The sequence below is a fragment of the Morchella sextelata genome, assembly GCF_020137385.1.
Source record: "Morchella sextelata strain SCLS chromosome Unknown scls_10, whole genome shotgun sequence".
NCBI lineage: Eukaryota > Fungi > Ascomycota > Pezizomycetes > Pezizales > Morchellaceae > Morchella > Morchella sextelata.
In genome coordinates this window covers 624,119-641,481 of record NW_025408625.1, presented here as the reverse complement: position 1 = coordinate 641,481, position 17,363 = coordinate 624,119, and the positions used below count along the sequence as shown (strand labels likewise).

General features: G+C 47.5%; 4 protein-coding genes across 4 annotated transcripts; 2 read left to right on the top strand and 2 right to left on the bottom strand.

The window, feature by feature from the left end:
* Positions 1 to 8,951: 8,951 nt before the first annotated feature.
* On the top strand, positions 8,952 to 10,252 carry H6S33_001149 (uncharacterized protein; the record flags this gene model as incomplete). The annotated part of the gene is made up of 2 exons (XM_044832495.1): positions 8,952 to 9,432; positions 9,501 to 10,252. 2 exons carry the CDS (start codon positions 8,952 to 8,954, stop codon positions 10,250 to 10,252), a joined length of 1,233 nt encoding a protein of 410 aa, XP_044694116.1.
* Positions 10,253 to 10,691: 439 nt separating this feature from the next.
* H6S33_001148 (uncharacterized protein) lies at positions 10,692 to 11,634 on the bottom strand (the record flags this gene model as incomplete). Its single annotated transcript, XM_044832494.1, has 6 exons — positions 10,692 to 10,847; positions 10,912 to 11,153; positions 11,216 to 11,264; positions 11,322 to 11,399; positions 11,470 to 11,489; positions 11,562 to 11,634. 6 exons carry the CDS (start codon positions 11,632 to 11,634, stop codon positions 10,692 to 10,694), a joined length of 618 nt encoding a protein of 205 aa, XP_044694115.1.
* Positions 11,635 to 12,293: 659 nt separating this feature from the next.
* On the top strand, positions 12,294 to 13,764 carry H6S33_001147 (uncharacterized protein; the record flags this gene model as incomplete). Its single annotated transcript, XM_044832493.1, has 5 exons — positions 12,294 to 12,408; positions 12,482 to 12,582; positions 12,644 to 12,771; positions 12,833 to 12,908; positions 12,961 to 13,764. 5 exons carry the CDS (start codon positions 12,294 to 12,296, stop codon positions 13,762 to 13,764), a joined length of 1,224 nt encoding a protein of 407 aa, XP_044694114.1.
* Positions 13,765 to 14,282: 518 nt separating this feature from the next.
* On the bottom strand, positions 14,283 to 15,094 carry H6S33_001146 (uncharacterized protein; the record flags this gene model as incomplete). Its single annotated transcript, XM_044832492.1, has 3 exons — positions 14,283 to 14,546; positions 14,622 to 14,914; positions 14,977 to 15,094. The coding sequence occupies 3 exons, from the start codon at positions 15,092 to 15,094 to the stop codon at positions 14,283 to 14,285; spliced, it is 675 nt and encodes a 224-aa protein (XP_044694113.1).
* Between the last annotated feature and the right edge of the window lie 2,269 nt (positions 15,095 to 17,363).

Here is a 17,363-nt window from a genome sequence, read left to right as displayed (position 1 = left end):
GTATTGAGAACAAAGAAGTTGGGGAATAGAAAAGAAGGAGGGGGAGAAGAGGGAAAGAGGCGTTAGATAAAAGGAAAGCTACAAGAGGCACAGCCTACAGGCCAAGCCGCGTCTTGTCAAATTCTAAGGTGGGTACGAAAACGTAGCACCTGTTCGTTCAGTCATACTCTTGGGGGTATGCGAACAGGGTGTGAATTGGGCTGGCTAGGCTGGGGCTCTCTCCCGAGCAAAAAAAAAAAAAAAACACGACATGTAGGTACACACATGTACTACAATTGTGGGAGCATCCAATGCAGGTACGAAGCATACACACACAAGAAGGAAATTGTCACCACCAACGCCGCCGCAGCGCCGCCGCCGAGCATCAGCAGGCTGTTCCGCTGCCATGGGTGGGCTTTTTTTTTTCCCCTCCTCCTCCTTTCTTTTACACACCACTCTCTAGAATACCCGCTGCCTGACAAAGGGAAGAATAAGAATGGGTCGGTACCTTCAGCATGTTTGGACACCACATGGCACAAACAAAATTCACGATACTTATCAAGGTTTTACTTTACTATCGAGTAGGTGCTTTTTTAGTTTAGAGATGTGCAAACCTATACTAACCCCGAACCCTGCAGAACGGGTCTTCGCACTAGGGGCACGTTGGAGGATCCGCAGGAAGGTTGTTGGCGCACACCCAACTCGCTTTAGTCTCCAGTACTCCACATCACACAGGGCTCTTCCTTAGCTTATTTATGCAATGAGGCTCGGAAACTCTATGCGCATTGAAACTCAACCTCCCATACTCGTCGTGGATTCTGAAGGACAAAGGAATGTGGATCACATCAGGCACAACGCCAAAGCTATGGTCGCATTGAAGATATGTAATCAAACAATTCTATATCGCCTTATCTCAGCGGCTAAAGCTCCGTAGGAAGAAGATATTACAGGGCTGAAGCCGCATTGTGCTTATACATAAGTTTACTGGCCCTTTCTATTTCTATTTCTCATCCTAGGCAAAAATGGTCGGTAGACTTGTAGAATATTATTATATGTATTGTGCATACAATTGTAGAGGCATTTCTGAACGGACAAACAGTTTTGATGGCTGTTGTTGAAGGGCCAAGCATTTTATCCAAAACGCGCTAATGCAACCCTAAGAGATTTCAGGGGCACAATTGGGGGCCAGCAGCCAATCAGCCGTTCATGGTGCCTGGTCCCTGAAAATCCACCCACCACCCAGGTAGGACGAGATGCGCAACTGATTTTAGAGACATCTGTGTTGATTCGAGGTGAGTGCTCAGTGGTGCTGCTCGCTCCAGGACGAGTTTGGTAGCGAGCGATTAGAATAGAGTAGATAGTGCACAGGCAAGGGTGTCTCTAGTGGATATAAATTCCGAGATCTTGGAGACTTGATCTGCGACTTCGAGTGGACTTGTTTAAAGGTCTGCATATCCAATAAATGGTGAGTGAGTAAGACTGCCCCCCCCCCCCCCCTCTTGGTACCTTGTGGCCTCTAGAGTACTCTGCCCTATTATTTAGACAGTTCTAATTCCGATTCCTGGTATCACCACCACCGCCGGCCCCGTATCGAGTACGCTGGAAATCTAAAGTAAAAAAAAGCCTGGTCTTGATCCCCAGATATATACACCTAGAAAGAGGCACGCGTACTGAACTCAAATACATGCTCAAACTACAAGTGAACATACATAGCCCGTCCACGCAAACTAGTGAATCCACAGGGTGTTTCCTGGCGGCCGTGTAACTCCATAACAACCTCAATCCACTTTTTAGCACGGCTACTACATACTGGACGGGAGATAAACACACAGTGCTCTAGTTGTAGCCATCACCAAGTGGCTTTTCCCATAGGTCTGTGGGTTCCTGTTAGAGTCATTATTTAGCGACCTTGGAAGCTGTGAGCCCTTCCTTCAACGCCCCCATGGAAATTAGCGAATCTCCAGATCATCCCCACCGCTCGGGGGGCGTACCGGCTGTTCTAAAGAAGGTTGTTGTGGTATGTATTTAAATTTGGGGTTGGGTGGGGGAGCTTGGGGGGATGACTGCTACACCTGGAAGGAGAAAAGTTGCTGCGATCACTTGTGCACTTAGTGGGTGGGGGGAAACATGGGGTACCGATTCTCGAATCGAGTCTTGATGTTAATAGGCAACTGACAAAAAGTTGCTACTTGCCGCCAAGAACGTACAGTGATGTTGTGTTGATCCACACGCAAAATCAAGGCTAAGATAGTGAACTGTTATTCTTTCCTTGCCCACGGATGATAACGAGATCGGGTATTTGGATTTCGCAATCTTCTAGCCCATAAAAGGGAACTGAGCTGAATATCACTGATCTAGATTTCACCACTCAAGACAAACACTGGCTAGCATCAGCAACAGCAGCCACAGTTCGCGAAAAATGTCCTCGACCGACCAACTAGACTTGAAATCAGGGTTCAGCTGTTTCTGCATACTCTAACGACGAGAGAACCTGGAATCGAATCGATACAGAGGATCACAAGGGCCCACTTTGTGTTCAGCCCAGCCCAGCCGGCCAGCCTTTAGAGTTTGGATTAGGGATGATGTCTCAACAAGAGTTGACAGAAACACTTTATGCAGCCCTCGCACACACACCCCCCCCCCCCCCCCCCTTACATCTATCCGTCCAAGTGATTGGGCTTCAGCAGACAAAGAAATTACCGCCAACCGCCGGTGAGAGGGAAGGTCGAATCCGACTCTCCCCTGAGGAAACACACACCCTCCCCTCCGATAGCAACCTACGTGAAAACCTTAACTCAATAGCAACGTGTCAAAAACGTCTGTGAAAAAAGTATGTTTAGCACCGATTCTTGGAGGCTCGCCAATCAATTTACTGGTCGCACTGATGACAGGATGCAACTCCCCGACTTGCATCATCAAGGCTCACTCGTGGACGTGGGGAACAGCGCACCACGGAGACAGACGGCCTGGCGAACAGCGCATCATGGACTAATAGAGTATTAATGAGCATACCCCCTCGCGAGAAGCACCCGCTGCCTGTTGCGCTGGAGAGAGCTGTTTGCACCCCGATTCGAAAGGGTGGTACCGGGTGCACACTCAGATGAGATGCGGCATTGAAGGTGCAGGGGGACTTTTTCTTCCTCGAGATATAGAAAAACCTTCCCCGATGATTACGGCCCGGCTGCTGGTGTTTGGGTACTGGGAGTGGGAGTGGACATACATATGTACTTTCAAGCACATCAATCCTTTGTCCAGATAAGTTCAGCCTTCCGCCTACCGCCTCATGGAAAAGACACCACAGTCAAATAGTCGTAACATACGACACATCCGGCGAATTTTGACATTCACACACAATCACTCGGGGACATAAATACCTAATGACGAATTATATGTATGCCAGATACATATCTTTTTACATATCTCAACCACTCATGGGCCCACAGGTCTACCAATTTCACGATACTTTACCTTGTGCTATCTCTTTTACAAAAGGTGGTTCTGCAAACATAATCTCCGAGGTTACGGGCTTGAGGCGCGGCATCATCCATGTTGGCCGGCTTTAAATTCTCGAGATTTGACTCGTGTCACGTGGATCGGAAGGAGTTATTTGGACAATCCCATTCGCCTGTCCGCACCCGCAGAAATAGGTACCTAGTTGTGAGAGGTACGCTGAAGACGAGTGCATCAGCAACGATGCTATATCTGCTGTATCACCTACCTACTCGGGGTGGGTGCAGTTAGGTCAATAGTCACAAATTATCACTCGTATCCGCTATTCCTATGGCCTTGATATCGCGGTTCGACATTATAAAAATTCCGTTATCGCATGGAATAATGGTAACCCTCATTATCTTCAGACCCGCGCGGCAATCAACATCCATGGAGTTATCAGCCACATGTAGTCATAGTCATGCAGCTCGGAAAAGCAAAAGTAAAAAGAAAATAAAGAAATAAGGCCTCGATCCACGGATGAAAAAGAAAACATGCACGAGAAGTGGAAACATCTAATCTCACGCAGTTCTCCCACATCTTTTCAGCCCTCGAATGAAAGCTTGTTTCCACATGATGGGAGCTACGTAGATAGTAGATGGGCGCACCGCGCAGGGCGGGATATTCTAATGCCTCTCGGCGAAATGGTATTATCGTAATTTCTGCGACTGAAACCCGGGATGCCTGCAATCGCGTACCGCGGGCTACTCAACGTAGAAGTAGGGTATTATTCGGACGGAGATGCGCGGAATATATATGTCTAGGCCACCCGCGCGCCGGGGATCCATCACGCTTTCAGTTGATGTCAATGCTGTTTTTGGTCGTTATTGAGTCACCACTAGCCGTTGATGAGGATATATGCACTGACAGGGGTATATAGTATATACTGCCGATATTGGCGTCATTGTCTTTCGAGTTTAGACCAGCGCCGTGCCGGCCATAGTTGCTAAATGGACATGGTTTGATGGTGCGAGGTATCAAGTTTCAACTCTCCTTCTAGGTTTTTGATTTTATATAATAGGCCTACAGACGCCTTGGACATTACAGGTTTGGTATTGAGTGTCAATTCATACAAGGAGTCCAGATTCATCTTCTTAACTAGAATAACTACCATAAGTACATGTATGTAGCTCAGCGAGTTCGGAATACATTCTTTCGTTAGAACCCTATCTCTCATAAAAGTCCATTGCCCCATTCTTCATCCATAAGAAAGAAGAAGCACAAGCATGAGAAAAGACATCCTTAATCCCGAGTTGATATCTAGAGGGGAATTTCTTTTAAGAAGTCTATTGATTGAACTGGTGATTATATACCTGCACTGTACTATGCGTTAGGGAAGCGTTGTTTCAAGGCAGGACCATATGAACCATATCTTCAAGTATCTGCGGACCCTTTATAGTTAAATCTAGTAGAGTACCATAAAATAAGTCAAAATTAAACATACTTTATCCATACACCCTTGAGTGCCTTCAAGCATGATGTATTCGAGTGATTTCTCATGACTGCACGTATGTGAAACACAGAACGGCCACAACTTAGAAGTGTTAATTACCCGCATTTGTCCGAAACAGCTGATTTTACCCTAAACAACATCTTTAAGGAGTATTAGTCCATAATCTGGCTCCTCTGATGGATTTTTGGTACTTGGCCAGGCTCGCTCACGGAATATCACTCGCACTTATATTGAGCTAGGCCGGGCCCACTCATCCATCTGAGTTTAAGGTTGGGGGTATCGTAGCCGTAGACAAGCTTCTGTAGTGTAGTGATTAACACACCAAAATTTAGCACGTAGGAGATAGAGCTGTGAGGGGATCTCGGGTTTGAATCCCAACTGAGGCCTTATCATTTCTCTTTTTACTTGTTTTTAACTTTGTTCGTTTCCTTCCCTCCCTCCTCGTATAATTAGTGTTTTCATTTTAATCTCACGTCCTTCTCTTGCTTACATATATCTAGTCTTGTTACTAGACTTTACGGTGTTTTCTGCATGGTCGTGGGCAATTTATACTTTGACACGGTTGGGTCACGTATATCGTAGTCAACACCAGTAACTGGCGTCTGGTGGGCTTTGGCATAGCAACTGGGTTTTTGGCATATATAGCAGCCAGACCAAAAAAAGGACTTGTACAAACCTTTTTAGGTAAGCACACCAGAAATATCACCATCTAACCTGTATAGATCGCAGGAGTACATATGGGCGAGTACGGGCGGGAAGAACAAATTGCTAGGAGGGAAACATTTCAGAAGTCACTGTTTTTATTGTATTTCCTATTTGTTATTTTGTGAGAGGTGGAGGAGGTTGATGGGAAGTTCTAGTGTGATATTGCCGTAGCTGTAAGGCTGCATCCAATTATTGAATTAAACAAAAGAAAATCACCATCTAGCCGTTGCCATTCCTGCGTCGTCATTAGTTAAAGAATCTCTTGGTTCTTAGCACCGTTTTCCATGGCTATGCCAGCTTGCCCACGATTTCCCTCGAAATACAACCCCTCATGATCACTAATTACTACGTGTATTATGAACGCATATCGTATACAACATGCTCACTTCGATCGGCTGCTCCTCAATTCAGCAATGAAGCTAGGTGGTTAATAGCGAACAGACACCCAGAAGCAGCTGCAGATTAAGATAAACGAAGTGGCAACCACCCTTTAACAGCCAATGAACCTGCTTGTCTTTGGCCCAGTAACGTTCTCATATACGTGTACACACTCTTTCCGTACAAACTAGTGCCCGTTTGATACTACTTACTCTCTGTTCTTTACACTAGTAATACGATGTTTTCTTCTCGCCACTCCGCTTCCGAGCATCCCCAGCAGACAAAAACTCTGTTCTATATAACTTTTAGAATGGCCTTGAATGGTATATAGGTATTCCATCAGCAGCTTTGGGACACAGCTGGTTTAAATGTTTTTAGCTATAATATTTCATGCACACGCGCATGGGTCGATACGTAGCAATGCATATGCGCATAATACTCCTTACTTCTTTCACCTTATATGCTCTATCTCTGCCAATAAATGTGGGGGCGTGCGTCCTCGATCTGTCCAACTCTAGAGAGGAGTCTATCAGTATGGAGTTCTGGAGAGTAGATACAGGCACAAACCTTCTTGGCTAATCAGGTACATTTATTGTGTGGAAGATATATAGTGAGTTGAATCCGAAACTTGGGAAATGGCATAACTTATAAAATAATGTTCGATTCAATCCAGAGAGGAAACACCAGAAGTTGCAAATATGATGTGATGTTACTGGCTAGCCTAGCTGAGGTGTATTGGTATTTGATATATCAACATGAGGGCTCAATAATCACCTGTGTTGAAGATGAAAACAGGGAAACTACCTATCTTCGTTACATACTGGATATATATTATGATATTAATGGGCCTGAGAACGGTCTATTACGGATTATACGGATGTACTTTCACTTCGACAATGATGGGTAAAACTAATTGCGTCAATGGGTTGCTCGCGGGTATTTCGCCCTCTAGGGATGATCTTCACCTACTAACTCGGATCAACGTTTTGGCTTAATGGACCACCGACACTAGAACAGGGTCAATGATTTTACATGGACTTTCTATTCATATGCCCAGTTGCACGAACATGCTTGGAGACAGCCCCTGCAGAGCATTCAGATATCCAAAATCCCGTCTACAAAATTACCTTAGAGAAGTCGATCTTGAAATCACAAATTACCTGTTCATACGGTATGATCGGTAATGGCAGTATTGTTCCTGACGAGAATTCTGACAAGATTATCCTTATCGAGCCAATAATGGATGGCAATCATTATTGCACTCGGATAGGAGCAAAATGGATAGCGTATACGATAGTCAAGAATTTCCACCCCTCCTACATCGACGCGTATATAAATTTTATAGGCAGCTCTTTGGAAATAGAAACAGTTCCCACCATACGGCTGCAGGATTGCTCTTCACTTCCTATGCAGATTTGTGGTTTCAAGGCCGCATAAGCTCAACAAAGAGATCCCAGTGAGCGAGCTCTCAAAAGAACGGTGTGTAAATGGGTTCAGTGGTCACTGAACATAGATACATCCTCTATTTCTATCCAAACGCATAATTATAATAAAGACGTAATGTTTGATGGGTTTGTTTTGAAATTCGCCCTTGATGGGCACAAGCCATCGAGGCAGCTTACATCGACGATTTCAAAAGTGAAAAACAATCCAATGTGGGTAGAGATAAACATTTTTTTTTACCCTAGAATGCGGTAGTTCTCTTAATTATCTGGATTTGTGGCCGAAATAGACACGATAGGAATATGGCGCCAGACCATCGTCTCATTTGAGGGCTAAATCATTCACGAAAAAAACCGTGCGAGGCTGGACATATAGTATGAAAGAAGATGATAGTAGAGGAGAATGGAAATATGTCTAATGGGACCTAAATCTCTTACATAATTGATGAATTATCAATTAACCTGGATCTCTCCTTTCCATGAAATCGTGGATGGCGAGTGATATTGTATGATCTAGACCACTATTGGATCGGTTGCTACTACTACACGGAACCTAGGAGGACCCTGTTATGGATTTAAGTCACGTAGGGTAGGGGTCTGCGGGCCAAAGAACGGACCGACCAGTAACCTCAACCTAACACGTGAGAGTGAGAAGCTTTGACCGACATCACCACAATATTTCTGATGCCAATGACCGCAGACTAGCTATATACCCAAACCCTCTATGGCATTTATTTCCACTTAAATCAAACCTGTCACAATGGCCAGGCTTATTTTTTGACGTGATGGATTTTGACCTAGCTTACTAGGAGACATTTGAAAGTGGCGAGGTTAAAATGCGGAGATGTTTTAGCTTTGAACCGATTGCCGAGGTTTGCACCGTCCGCAGCATGAGCTTGCTTCCTTTCTTTTTCCCTGTAGCAACCCTCGATCGAGAATAATAAAATTTCGAGATAGAGATAGACAGTACTCCATCCTCTATTTTTTTTTTTCTCTGCTGTGGGCTCCGTACTTTAATCGTGTTAAATAGTTGTGATCTGTTTCCTGTACGTTGTGGTTTCATTTTATTTTTACAGCCCCGTCACGAAACACTTCGGCATCGGTGCCCAACTGAACTGGCCAACAAAGTCTCGGTTTTTCATCGCCAGCGAATAAGTACAGCAGAAAACCAGCAGAAGAACAAGCAGAAGAACAAGCAGAAGAAAGATTCTCGCCCACTGCCTCTTCGCCCCCTCCCGATCTCCGTTCTTCCTTCTCCTTCTCCATGTCCCAGCCCTCTCCTCCTAAACCCTGGGAGCGAAACGGTACTATCAGTGCTCGTACGTGTTAACCTATCCCATCCCAACCCGTCCTCCTCTTCCTTCCCTTTCTTCTTGTCAACCTTCCTCCCTCACTCTCCACACCTCTCTCCCCTATCTATCGATCGATCTAGCCACCACACTCGTTCTAACTTGTCCCTTTCCTTCTCTTAAGCCTCTATCCTTTCATCACCCCCTGTACAAACAATGACCGCCCCGGCAACGCCAGCAGCTTCGGCCACAACAACAACAGCAGCAGCCCCTGGTGCCCCAGCGCTCCCGGCACGGCCGTCGAGTTTAACAAACGCAAATGCCAACCGCTTCGGTGCCGCCGCGACAACGGCTGGCGGCGCGTATGGAGCCTACAATCGACCGCCTGGCTACGGTATGGGCGCCGGCTATGGGGCAATGAGTTCATACTCATCACCATATAGCCGATTCGGAGGTTATGGTGGCAGCATGTACGGCGGTGGGATGGGAATGGGAATGGGAATGGGTGGGCTTGGTGGTTTTGGAGGAATGGGTGGATACCCAGGCGGAGACCCCAATGACCCAAGCAGCCTTACCCAAGGCATGCAGAATAGCACCGCTGCGACTTTCCAGATGATTGAGAGCATCGTTGGTGCTTTTGGTGGGTTCGCTCAGATGCTTGAATCGACATATATGGCGACACACTCTTCGTTTTTTGGTATGTTTCTTGTATTCACATTTGCTTTATTTTTACTTGGAGCATTGGCTGATCGCTCTTGTCTATAGCTATGGTACAAGTCGCCGAGCAATTCGGAAACCTCAAAAATACCCTCGGCTCCATTCTCGGAATTTTCACAATGATGCGGTGGGCCCGCATTGCCCTTGCCAAACTCACTGGCCGACCTCTACCTGCATCAGCAAGCGAGTTGACGGCCTCCAACTTTGCCGCCTTCGACGGTGTTAACGGAAAGAGCGGCCGAGCAGGTGTTCCTAAGCCATCGAAGAAGCCATTTTTCTTTTTCATTGTCGCTGTATTCGGATTGCCCTACCTCATGGGTAAACTTATCCGTGCCCTCGCCAGCCGACAGGAAGCCGAGGAGCGAAGAAGGATTGAGGCCGCTGGTGGCCCCGAAATGTTTGCTGCAGGCGGTGCAGCCAGCATGGACCCCACCAAGCTCGAGTTTTGCCGCGCAATGTTCGACTTTACACCTGAGGTTCAGGGTGGAGTTGAATTGGACGTGAAGAAGGGGGATCTCGTTGCTGTCTTGAGCAAATGCGATCCCATGGGCAATCCATCGCAGTGGTGGAAGTGCCGTGCCAGAGATAGCAGAGTGGGGTATCTTCCAAGTCCCTACTTGGAAGTTATCACCCGGAAGAATGAGCTTGCTGCCGCAAGTGGTGCGAAGCAAATCACAGACGGCTCAGCAAGCAGAACAGCAACAATGACAAGCGAGATGGCGGGAGAAATGGTAAAAGACACAAAGCCAGGCGATATTAGTATCGAGAGCTTTCAGAAGAGCCAATTTTTCTCGTCATAAGTTTGAGATCGGACAGTTTAAGGTGTTGGGTAATAGATAGGATAGGGGTCACTTTCGTTTGTAGGATGCTGAAAAGTAAGCAGCGGTATACGTTATTGATAATTCTGTCGTTTCGCGTTTCATTTTATCTTTAAATTTTTATCTTCTTTCTGTATCATAGGGATGCATCTATTGCTTGCGTTCTTTGTCACTGGTGTTCACTCTATTTACTTATGATTTTTGTTTTGTTTTCTATACCTGGCGGGGTTGTATTTCGATTAAGAATCACGAATAAAGACAATCATACTACTACGATGGTATCCCGTACAATCCGTACAATCAGAATCAAAGGGTCCTTATCTCAATCCGGTTTCCACTGCAGCACACCGCAGTTAGAACCCAACCACTCACCTCCCCCCATCCCCGCACAAACCCAGCTGAAAAAGCGAGGCCATAAGCTCTAACCAACATTCTTCTCAAACCACTCGACCCATTGGCCCAGCTCCCACCCACTCGAAATCGCATTCTCGACGTTACCATTGAATATGACGGTGGGGCTCACATGGACTCCTGTCAGTCGCGCCGCCTTCACATGCAGCTTCAAGTCATTCGTTACCTGGCGCTATCATCAGCCCGAGTCTCCTCCCTACCACTCACTCATCACCACCAACACGACATACCTGGTTACCGGTGTTTAGAGCGCCGTCCACAGGTGTATCCCCGATCTTGAGTAGGTCATAGATGGTCTTCTGGTCGGCGCCTATGGAACCGGCGAGCGCAGCGAGACGGCCGTAGGTCTGGTTGCGTGTCTCGTTCACGACATTGACGTCGAAATACGAGGTCTGGTCACGGAACAGGGCTGCGGAGAACTGCCAAAATTTTGAGGGGTCGGCACGTTCGACGGCGAGGGCGGCTTCGTGTACTGGTGGACGGATGGGCGAGTGAGAACTGGTGAGTGAGAAGGAGGGGAGGAGGGCGGCTTACCAAGTGTGGAGCTGGGGTGCCAGGGTTGCAGTTGGTGTCTGAATATGAACTGGGAAGGCAGGGTTAGTATCGTTTTGGGGGTAGATTGGTTGGCTTTGCTACTTACCTGGACCTTGCCGGGGTATTTCTGCTCGACGTGGGGTTTGACGTCATTGTAGATGCGGTTGAAGAGCTTTGCGGAGAACTGGATGGAGGGTTAGCTGGATGAGTTGCTAGTTGAGAATCGATAATTCAAATATTGACTGTGAACTCACAGGGCAGACGTAGTCGAGGTCTAGTGTATATATCGAAGCTATTCAGCCTCGAATTTCTTTAAATATGAGAGCAAGGTAATGATATTACTTACAGAGCTCCAACGTGTGTACTGGACCCGCCGGAGCATTCAACACATGAGCTGCGAATTTCGGAGCGACAGCCATTGCAGTGTTGGATAAGATGGGTAGAGGGTATTAGGCAACTGAATTGGGTGTTTTAAACTTCTCAATAGTACTGGTAACTAGTAGTGACGACGATGGAAGATGAGATGGCTTTGTTGTAGTGTTGAGAGGGGTTTATTGAAGCTTTATATCCACCTCCTTTGAACACCTTAATAATACATAGAGCTCTGCAAGCGTCGTACAATAAATCATTTAGATAAAGTAGTATTACGTAGGAGTCATCCAAATATCGCCATTCCGGCGGCCTTTGCCGCTGCGCAGGCAATCTTCCTTTCTTCCTTCCTACTCTGTGAACTCGTGCGCATCCGGGCGAGTGCTTGCAGGATGTTGTTTCCTACTCCAGAGAGATAAACATAAACAGCATGCTAGTTATCGTTATCGATAAGCGTAGCAGCACCCAGGAGGAAAGGGGGCCTTGGCGACAACTGCACCTTGTGCGACAGTGAGAGTGGGTCGTCGTTCCGCAAGCAGGCTGGCTGACCCCGCCATCATCCATCTCGTCCACCCCACACAGAAACTTTAGCATCATCATCACAAACACGCCTAATTAGAGCTCCTGTCCTCAAAGAAGAGAATTCCTGATTCACTTGTACCACTTTCATCCCATCACCCTCTTATAACGACAGCCGTACAGACACACAATGTCTGGCAAGTCGGCAGCAGTCAGGGAGCCTCCGAGCGAGCTCAGTTCGGTGAAACAGTACATTCGGCGCGGGAATCAGCTTCGCAATGTTGATCCTGTCATCACGTACTATTGTGAGTTTTCTACTGTGAACAGCTTATCTTAGTTTTTGTCAAGAGTGGTACTGACTGATTTGGCTTGGGATAGGCTACTTTTGGGCAATCAAACATATTCTTGCCAATTCCCTGCATTCACAAAGTCCGGAATGCACTGTTTGGACTACCGACCTTATGGATGAGCTCGAGCGGGTACTTTACACTACATTTCGTCTTATCTAGACCATTCACTAATACCAATACGTTGAGATAGCGGAAAGCAGCCCTGGAGGGCAACGAACTAATTACCGACGACATGGCCGCCCAAGCCTACGTCGAGAATTTCGCCCTCAAGATCTTTAACAACGGTGCCCAAATAATCGATACCAACAGAGCCACCAGGTACCTTACTCACCCTACAAACCCCCACTACAAGCTATGCCAAACCTCTAATTTACCGCAGTCAAACCGCCGATACCCTGCTAGCAGGCGTAACTCTCCTCGAAGTTTGCCGTGTATTTGGCGATCTCGACGCAGACGTACCGTCCCTCTCTTCCTACTCCCTCAAATACCTTAACTAACACCTACTAGACCCACAAAAAGATTATATATGGTAAATACCAGTCTAGTCGTATCTTGAAAGCGATCCAAGCCGGTCAGGACCCCAACCCTCCCAAACCCGCCATTCCAGAGCCCGCCCCCTCGGAGCCCGCCCCTATCGTCCACACCGAACCACCCCCAGACATCTACGGCAACCAGCATACCGAGCCACCCCCCGATATCTACGGCAACGCAAACCGACCCCCCGCCCCCAGCATCGAGGAGGTCCCCGACGAGTCCGTCGATCTTGAGCCACGCCTTGCCCGTACCTCATTACACTCCACCCCCCCGCCCGCACCGCAAACACCCGTCCTCCCCAGCCCCCCACGGTCACCAGAAAAACCCCACGAGTACCTCCCCGAGGTACCAACCGTGCACGAACCCAGTGCGCCTAGCCTCTTCCCCACAACAATGGGACCGGCGAATACCTCGTTCCCCGATATATCACCATATAACCCCCCGCAGCCTCCTCAGGCTCCCTACTCGCAGACTCCGTACTCACAGCCTCCTCCACGGGCCCCCTACACGCAGCCTCTTCCCCAGACCCCCTACGCGCAGCCTCCGTATGCACCATCCCCGTACTCGCAGTCCCCGCCGCCGTTGAACCACTACCATCAGGCACCAACGCCGGCGCCAGCGGCGCCGCCAAAGAGGGTTAAGAAGGAGGTGACGCCGGAGGAAATGACGAAAGCACAGAAGCATGCCAGGTGGGCTATTAGTGCGCTGGATTATGAGGATGTGGAGACTGCAATTGCGCAGTTCCGCTTGGGGCTGCAGCTGCTGGGTGCCGACTAAGGGTATAGATAGAACTAGCAGCGCGGTTATCTTTATATGCAATGCTTTTAATACCTTGGTGCATTGAGTGCTCATTTCCTTTCTTCTTTTTTCGTTGGTTGGTTCCCTTCATTGTGGGGTCACAGTTATATTCCTCTTTCTTTTGTTTTGAAGACTATTTCGTTTTCAAAATCGCTTCATCTGTAAATTAGCTAGTAAGGAGTTGTGGGTGGCTTTGCGATCATCATTTCAAATTCTAAAAAGTTGTGGTGCGGTGTCTTAAATCTCAGTATCATGTATTTTCATCATTGGCATCCAGTAACTGCATAATATGTATTTACATATTCATCCATTCATTCCTTCCCTAGAATAGGACATAGACATAGACAACTGTTTGCCGGGGAATTAACTACATGATGCACCTACAGCAATGCTATACAAGGTAAACCCCCAAACCCAGCGAGAACACAAAGAAAACGAGAAGAAGAGAAAAAAAGAGAAATAAAGCTAAACCCATGCATGATATTTACTACATCAGTTTACATCATAAGCACCACCACCACGACTCCCACAGCGCCCATAACCACCCCAGTACCCATCCTCGATCCCGCCGGCGCCGCTCCTCCAGTACTGCTGGTAGCCTGCGCGCTAGACGAAGCGTTCGTCGACCCCTCACTACAAGTCGTCGCCGCCGCAGCGGCATCGCCATACTCAAACGGTGCAGACCCAACGCCCGTGGAGTTGAAGCACACATCTTCACCCAGTGTCTCCGCCGCCTCCGCCGAGAAAGTGATATCCGCACACTAAATTATTGCGTCACGTGTTATCACTCGTCATCCTTGGCTTGGGGGGTGGAGAGGGGGAAAGGAGGAACATACGTTGTAAAGCGCACCACCGTTGTGGGAGAGCTGGACTACTTGGATACTGGCATTGAGGCCCTCAGTGATATCGAGGCCCTCGGGCAGGGTGATATGTGGGAAGCAGAAGGTACCGTTGCCGGTCTGGTTGAAGGGCCCAATAAGGGTTTGGTTCAGGCTAGTCACGTTGTTGCCGAAGCCGATGTTGACATAGGTTTGGGCGGATGTGTGGGAGGGCTTGAAGACGAGGGCGCCGCCGTCGAGCGGCCAGAGGGTGCGGTTGGTGTCGGAGATGGATTGGTCAACGCCACCGCCTAGAGAGGTGGGTTAGTATGGATTTGTGTTAATACATTGGAATGACGGGATGAACGCATACATGGGTAGGTCCATTGAGTCTTGAAGCTGTTGCCACGCCAGTAGGGGTAGGTCACTGAGAAATGGGCAGAGACTGCGGTGACACTGAGCGCGGCGAGGAGGAATGACTGGATCTGCATTTTGGATCGGTTTATGCTGGAGTTCTTGGTTATTGTCTGAGGGAGCCGATATATCGAGACAGTACCAGTGAAGTGCAGTGCAGTAAGAAAGTTCTCACAGATGGAGGGATTTCGTTCTCTTATATATTCAACTAATCTCGCAACCTGGTACTAGGTTCCATTGAAAGGTTATTACACGAGACATTGAAAACGTGCCTGTGTCCATGCCCGCCTTGCACAATACTGTATATCCAAGAGATTTATCCGACGAGGCGTAAAACTTGCTCAATTTACTTTCCTTTACCAGCCAGAACTCAACTTGTTCTTCTTGGCACGAAGGGTGGAGCGAGTGATAGAATTATTGCAGGAATTTCATTGGCCCAGCCAGCAATACAAACCCTGCCCCATAGATCCCTATTTCTCGTTTACCTCCATAAAAACCAGAAGAGTAGAGCCACTAATGACCCGTTTTTCTGGTCCAATTGGCAGGAGAACCGAAATATGAGAATCGAACCCGAAAGAAACCCGCCTACCTGGTACACACATCAGGATCGTGTAACGTGCATAGATCCTGGTGTGTGATGGTTACCTTGAAAATAAGAAGCTTAAAATTCACTCGTACCTTTAAATCGAAGTTCGAGTCTATTGAGTTGTATTAATTCCTGTATTTACTGGGTTTTTTTTTACAGTACATCGAGTCTGCTCGATTGCTTGTAAACCCAGAATTGACAATAAACGAATAAATAGGTAGAGGCATTGGCAGCCTCGCTCCACCTTCTTTCTCGTCCGTTGTGGACGTTGACCCCTCTCGCACAAATCGTATGTGTTGTTGTTGTTACTTTTGCCAAGGAAATAGTAAGGTTGCGCAGGAATGAGCGGGTTTTCAAGGCGGGGGGGCCGCTATGTACTACTCGGGGCAGGTAAAAAGTACCGGACAATGCAAGTTTTGTCTCTGGGGTTTTTTGCAGTAGCTCACGCCTAGCACGCACACCCATTGGTGAACCAAAAACCTGCATTGTCCGGTACTTTTTACCTGCCCCGAGTACAGCCCGCCGTATTTGTAATCCCTGTCACCCCAAGGTTTTGAGCTAGTTTTCCTTTCTTATTTTCCCCAGGAACGTTCGCGCTTCTGAAAAAAAAAAAAAGCATGCGTACGATTCGGAGGCTTCCGAGGCTGAGAGTTCTCGCGTGGGGTATTTAAGGTTAGTTAATTATCCAGCCAATTCCATGAAGTCTTTATTGTGTAGGAGTAACCTGAAGGTGGTTTGAGACAGTTATGCCGATTCGGGATGCGTGCAGGCCCTCACAGGACCAGGATCCGCAGCAAATTGAGCACTGAATACCTTATATTTAAGCATAGAGCCCACACTGACACGACCGTAATAGCCTGAGAAAACCATTGCCAATAGAGACACTATTGGCGATCATAGGATCCTTATGTGGAAGGTATGTAGCTTTGTTAACTTTCTCAGCGGTACTATACTAACTAATACTAATCAGCACATCCAAGAATACCGAGGATACTTATATTGAGAACTTCGCCTCCACCATAACTCAAGGCCCGGAGCCTCGGACGGGGCCTACGAAAATGGGACCGCGATGGAGAAGAGGAAGGGTTGGGGGATGATTCTGTTGATGTGATGGCTCTCTGAGCCCTCCTATAGCTATTTATCGACTCACTTGTAGCTCTACGGTGTCCTTTACAGTGCCATTTGTACCACTGAAAAGAGATCTCCCGACACTTTTATGATACGTACTTCATAACTCCCGCCAATCCAGCTGCTGCTTTGATATTAGGAATATGTGTGTCGTTCCAACGATATCCACGTGCACCGTGGCCAACACTTCAAGTATCCACAAACCCATGGGCCATCTTGTTTGATCGATTTATACCAATTCCACAACTCCCGAGTACTAATTTTCTTCCCCTTAAGCTGTGAGATAATTGCCGCGGTGCATGCCAAGTTAGCAGCAGGGCCTTGCGTGTTCATGAGGTATCACTCGTTAATAAATACTGCCGCATCAACAGGTGCGATCCATCACGAAGCTCGCAAGATGTGTTTTAAATAGTCCATCTTTCTATAGAACCATTAAGGATATCTCCAGGACAGCTAGTTATTCCCTGGTTCTTCCGGGGTCGGGTGTACTCCGTTGTTAGGGCCGTCGTGAATTTCGTCAAGTTAATGAACATTCCCTTCGATAACACTTAAGCCTCTGTGCCGTCTTTTCTTTTGATCTGTATATATTCTCGCGAAACTTGCTGTTTATCTCTTTTGATCGCTTGGCAAAA